Source organism: Littorina saxatilis, linkage group LG7 (genome assembly GCF_037325665.1).
Source record: "Littorina saxatilis isolate snail1 linkage group LG7, US_GU_Lsax_2.0, whole genome shotgun sequence".
NCBI classification, from domain to species: domain Eukaryota; kingdom Metazoa; phylum Mollusca; class Gastropoda; order Littorinimorpha; family Littorinidae; genus Littorina; species Littorina saxatilis.
This window is the reverse complement of record NC_090251.1, coordinates 53,173,225-53,179,224: the sequence shown is the minus strand read 5'-3', so window position 1 is coordinate 53,179,224 and position 6,000 is coordinate 53,173,225. Positions and strand designations below refer to the sequence as shown.

Genomic DNA, 6,000 nt, shown 5'->3' with positions numbered 1-6,000 from the left:
GGTTATAAAAGAATGCAAGATATTTAGTTTTAGACACAAAACTTGACATCATCTGAAAAAATCGGAAGTGAAAATTATATAAAATGGTGATAGCCGTTAAATACCACAAATATTTCATTGTAACGATTTCATCTTTCCTATGTTGCATTTATTGATACGGATCAGACAGGAAAAAAATCTACCCTTTTCCAGGACTGTTTTTATTAGTTCTTTTTCTCCTATGATTCTTCTCCCTTTTTGCAGCGATGCAAACTGACTTTGTTTAATATAGCTGGTGTCTGTCAAACTGAACTTACAAATAATGTCAAATAAGCTGCCTGTTCGAAAATCATGAAAATCAAAAAATGAGTTAAAATCTAAAAATCTTTCGACAGAAAGAAAGTTGTTGAAATGCTTTCTGGATTAATTGTTTTGTCCTAAATTAAATATTCCAATAACGTTACCTTTTTACATTTAATCAAGTTTTGACTAAATGTTTTAACATAGAGGGGGAATCGAAACGAGGGTCGTGGTGTATGTGTGTGTGTGTGTGTGTGTGTATGTGTGTGTGTGCGTGCGTGCGTGCGTGTAGAGCGATTCAGACCAAACTACTGGACCGATCTTTATGAAATTTTACATGAGAGTTCCTGGGATTGATATCCCCGAACATTTTTTTCTTTTTTTCGATAAATGTCTTTGATGACGTCATATCCGGCTTTTCGTGAAAGTTGAGGCGGCACTGTCACGCTCTCATTTTTCAACCAAATTGATTGAAATTTTGGTCAAGTAGTCTTCGACGAAGCCCGGACTTCGGTATTGCATTTCAGCGTGGTGGCTTAAAAATTAATTAATGACTTTGGTCATTAAAAATCTGAAAATTGTAAAAAAAAAAAATATATATATAAAACGATCCAAATTTACGTTTATCTTATTCTCCATCATTTTCTGATTCCAAAAACATATAAATATGTTATATTTGGATTAAAAACAAGCTCTGAAAATTAAAAATATAAAAATTATTATCAAAATTAAATTTTCGAAATCAATTTAAAAACACTTTCATCTTATTCCTTGTCGGTTCCTGATTCCAAAAACATATAGATATGATATGTTTGGATTAAAAACACGCTCAGAAAGTTAAAACGAAGAGAGATACAGAAAAGCGTGCTATCCTCAGCGCAACTACTAAACCGCTCTTCTTGTCAATTTCACTGCCTTTGCCATGAGCATGAGCGGTGGACTGACGATGCTACGAGTACATACGGTCTTGCTGAAAAATTGCAGTGGGTTCAGTTTCATTCTGTGAGTTCGACAGCTACTTGACTAAATGTTGTATTTTCGCCTTACGCGACTTGTTTAATTTTTTTTTTATTGTTGCCTGATAAAAGAAAAAAAATCCTCAGCTTCTGTTTAATGTATTATTTGCTAAAATTGGCTCGCCGAAACACAGTGTAGGACGTTTATTTGTAATATCCCCCCCTGCGTCCAAACAGCGTTTTTGGCAGAATATGGGCTAGGTTACAAAGAAACTCTTCACTCTGAATCGGTACAATAAGAAGCCTTTGCGGTATGTTACTCATCGGTGGTGAATACAACAACATAATTTCCGGTCGTACCCCACCTGGTTGAGACACCTTTAATGCTGACGTAATTCCCATACAGGTGCCAGACACGTCTAAGTGCATGCAGACTGGACATGTGACGTTCAGACCTAGATAGCGGCAGGGCTTAGTCACGAAGTAGTTAAAGGCACAGTACGCCTCCCGTAAACCATCACAGATACTGTCAGTACAAACACCCTTCCATTTGAACACTCACCGAACGGGAACATCCTAGGTGCCCTATGTAAAGAGCGAGACATTTTTAAAGAATTAATTTTTCGGATTGAGACCATCTCAATCGGACCTGTTGCAACCCATCTCGTCATCGGCGCTTTTCTGGAAATGACCTGCGCTTTGTTGGAATTCCAACTTTGCGCTACGCGATTCTAGAAATGTACCGCGCGCATAGTGAGAATTCTGCTCTTTCTTAGAATGCGATGTAAAATGATACAAGTCATGATGGCCCATGATGATCTTTGTGTTTTAAAGTTGTAGCCGTGTGGAGATTTCACGGCCACTGTCTTTGCTTTTCTCTGCCAATCCCTGTCCCGTTTATTCCCCGTGAGGCGACCATGTGTGTATCACCGTATGTCTTTGTTGTACTTGTGCTTAGGATGCATGTGTCGTGGTTGGTTGAATGTTTACATGCTGATTGGTTAATTCGTATTGTGCGCGCGCATTTGTCCCCCAATAGCGTGAGGCGGTCAGTCTGACCCGTGACGCGAAGGTGACAAGACCCTGGGCGGTCTCTGTGTGTGTTAAGTGATTTGAGACCGGCGATTTGTTGAACGGCCCCGCCATGATAACTTCGTTTGTTTAATTCTGCATTGAAGAGTGAACTGTAAGTAGAGTTTGGTTCTTGTTTGTATTATTGTATTTGCTAAGTTTGATCAGGCCTATGATGTGTTATGAGTGTGTGATTGATGCATTGGTGTGCAAGTACTATGTGTTAGCCATTTTGATCGTCAGTATGACGTCATAGCGTCTGTTTCGTTGTTTTGCCCCTAACGCTACTTACCCGCTAACAATGTTCTCTGCCACGCTTCGATATCCGTGATCGTTTATTTAGGGAATTAGGTTTGTCTCTCCTTTCTCTCCCCCCCCCCTTCCTTTTTAGTTCAGTTTAACTGCTGAGTATTTGTTATCGTTATGAACATTTCCTTTGCGCTTCATTGTGTCATGTTCTTAAGTTGTTTTCTTTTATTTTTCATGTGTCCGCAGACACTGCCTTCTGGTGTATTTTAATAAAGACATGTTAGATCAACCGCTGTCTCGGCGACTCATGTGAATACTTCCTGGCCTATCTCCCCTTCCACTCCACCTTATCACAAATGGCGCTGCGAGCAGGGTTCAGGAAGTAGAGACACCATAATTAACATCAGAAGGCAGTGTAGGAGGTACTCGACGTATCAAAGATGGCTGTCGACGTGGCTCCTGGACCCCAGTGGCGAATGTTTCCCCCTCCCAGGCTTCCCCTCTTCACTAGCGTCGAAGATGGCTGTTCACTAGACGACTTCGTTACGGAGGCTCGTCGCATCATTGCCCACTTCAACCTTGGGGCACTGGGCGGCGAAACTGCTGAATGGCTGATCCAGTCACTTGCTGGGCCAGCCAGGAGGGAGGTAAATCTGCATCCCCCACAGGAGACCGCCACTGCCAACTTTGTATTGAACATCTTGCAAGACACTTTTGGAGATCACACCTGCGTGGTTGCACAGATGTCAGCGTTCTACGAGCGCAACCAGAGTCAAGAGGAACACGTTCTTGACTATGCCCTCGCATTGCAGGCTACCCAGATGAAGGTTAACGCTGTGGAACCTGATACCCTTAAGGATGGTACCCTCCGAGGTCATTTTATCAATGGACTTTGTTTGCCTGAGTTGAGACGGGATCTGAGGGAGTTTGCTAGAAAGCGTGAGGGTGCATCTTTTGCTGTAGTGCGAGCGGAAGCTCTCAGATGGATGGGAGAGGACTTTGAGTTAGTGAAGCAAGCTGCTGCAGAGGAAAGTTCTGCTTTGAACAAAATGCATGTAGAAGTCAGTGCGCTGGCGGCGAAATCCACACAGCTGTCAGTCGAAATGAATCATCGTGTGCCTGCCGTTCCCAAAGTTGCCTCAGGGAAGTTACTACCATCTTCGAAACCACGCTGCTGGATTTGTGGCCGCAGCGGGCATCTCCAGAGCAGGTGCCCAGCGAAGCGTCCAGTATGCAAGCAGCCGTTGTCATGGCGACAGCCTAGTGAGCCATACTGTGTAGGTCATAGGCTAGCAGTCATCCGACAAGTTCTACGAGAGCAGGCCAGCCAGACGGATCTTGTGTCTGCTGGAAGTCAAAGTCAGGAGACAGTTCCACCCCCTGTGAAGCTAGCAGACGCTGAGCAGCCTTGTGAGTCCGAGTGTAATCCTTTCCCCTGTTCCCCCGCTCCCGTTAGGCTACCCCCGCGTCCACTCCGGAGAACTTTCTTCCCTAAGCTGGTGATCTGACCATGACCTTTCTACACTTGTGTTAAGACAGAAAGAAACACCGAGAAGCAATCAAAGTTCTCTCCTACTGTTATATCTGAATCAAGACTGGAGTTTTATATTAGCATCTATAGTCATTGGCTCATGTGGTTTGGTTGATTTTGCTTAAATGGTTTGTGTGACTTGCATGTCAACTTTTATTGTTCAATGCTAATTTTTGTTACTCGTCAATGGTTTTTTTCCTTCTACGTTTGTATTGCGTTGTAATGTCATGTTCAGCTCGTCCTGGGGCGTTCAATCTGCGAGGCCGCAGTTTGTTAAAGAGTTGGGGGGGATGTAGCCGTGTGGAGATTTCACGGCCACTGTCTTTGCTTTTCTCTGCCAATCCCTGTCCCGTTTATTCCCCGTGAGGCGACCATGTGTGTATCACTGTATGTCTTTGTTGTAGGCCTACTTGTGCTTAGGATGCATGTGTCGTGGTTGGTTGAATGTTTACATGCTGATTGGTTAATTCGTATTGTGCGCGCGCATTCGTCCCCCGATAGCGTGAGGCGGTCAAGTCTGACCCGTGACGCGAAGGTGACAAGACCCTGGGCGGTCTGTGTGTGTGTTAATGATTTGAGACCGGCGTGTGATTGATGCATTGGTGTGCAAGTACTATGTGTTAGCCATTTTGATCGTCAGTATAGTGACGTCATAGCGTCTGTTTCGTTGTTTTGCCCCTAACGCAACTTACCCGCTAACAATGTTCACTGTCACAATTTGATTGAAAAATGAGGGTGTGACAGTGCCGCCTCAACTTTTACAAAAAGCCGGATATGACGTCATCAAAGACATTTATCGAAAAAATGAAAAACACGTCTGGGGATATCATACCCAGGAACTCTCATGTAAAATTTCATAAAGATCGGTCCAGTAGTTTTGTCTGAATCGCTCTACACACACACAGACACAAATAGAGAAAACCACATACCCCCCCCCACACACACACACACACACACACAATACTTATATAAATGATCAACTGAAGTCTATAATACTTCGGATTAGAGCTGAAATAGAAGAATAGAAGACCACATCAAAAGTACTCACGCCCACTTTAGGATTTTTCTGGATTTTAACGCCGATGTCTGTGGCTTGAGGTCCGTATTGTTTACGGGCGCGGCCCCAGTTGGCTCGAATTTCCACTGCAGTGCGCACACTTTGTGGCTTAATGAAGGCCTTTCCGGTGGATGCACACAGCAGCTGCTCGGGCTGAATGTCGTCAATGGTTTCAATCTGTGGGCAGACAGATGGAGACGAGAGTTGGGGTTGAGTGGGACTTTGATGTGTGATTCCTGATTTCCAAATGTTCAACATTTTCTTTAGCTGCATTATTTTAGTTATTCATGAGTGGGTGGGTGGAGGGGATGGGCTAGTTCTAACCATGCATTAGATTATAAAATTGTATTCTGTGTGGACCCTTTCACCAGCATCTTAGATCACTCTTTGTACATTTTCTTTTAATAGATGATTGTCATTTGTTTTACCTCATGTCTGCCCTGCGTGTGATGGTGTGATCGTGACTGCTGTAGTGTGGGCGTGTGTGTGTTGGTGTGTATGTCAGTGTATGTGTGGGCGTGTGTGTGTGTGTGTCAGTGTGTGTGTGGGTGTGTGTGTGTGCATGATTTTACCAACACTACGCGAAATTCCTTGTGCTTTAAATGTTTTTTAATGTCACTTGGCTCAATAAATACTGTATTCTGTATTCTGTATTCTGTATTCTGTATTCTATGTATCAAGGCCCTTTCACAATCAGCACAAATAATGGAAGCAGAACTGTGATTAGAGTGACATTTCGTGATTCAGCAGCTGCTCGGGCTGAATGTCGTCAATGGTTTCAATCTGTGGGCAGCGAGATGGACTCGGGAATCGAATCAAATAATGGACACAGAACTGTGATTCGTGTGACATTTCGT

The 6,000-nt window shown here is 43.5% G+C and overlaps 1 protein-coding gene across 2 annotated transcripts in view; it reads right to left on the bottom strand.

The window, feature by feature from the left end:
* LOC138971798 (doublecortin domain-containing protein 1-like) overlaps positions 1-6,000 on the bottom strand; it is a 101,701-nt gene that overhangs the window by 6,403 nt on the left and 89,298 nt on the right. The window contains exon 40 of one of the 2 annotated variants that reach the window (XM_070344614.1): positions 5,135-5,320. In XM_070344614.1, the coding sequence (XP_070200715.1) occupies positions 5,135-5,320 (186 nt within the window). Of the gene's footprint in view, positions 1-5,134; positions 5,321-5,851; positions 5,927-6,000 lie in introns of those variants that run through there. The other variant, XM_070344615.1, reaches the window with a different exon arrangement.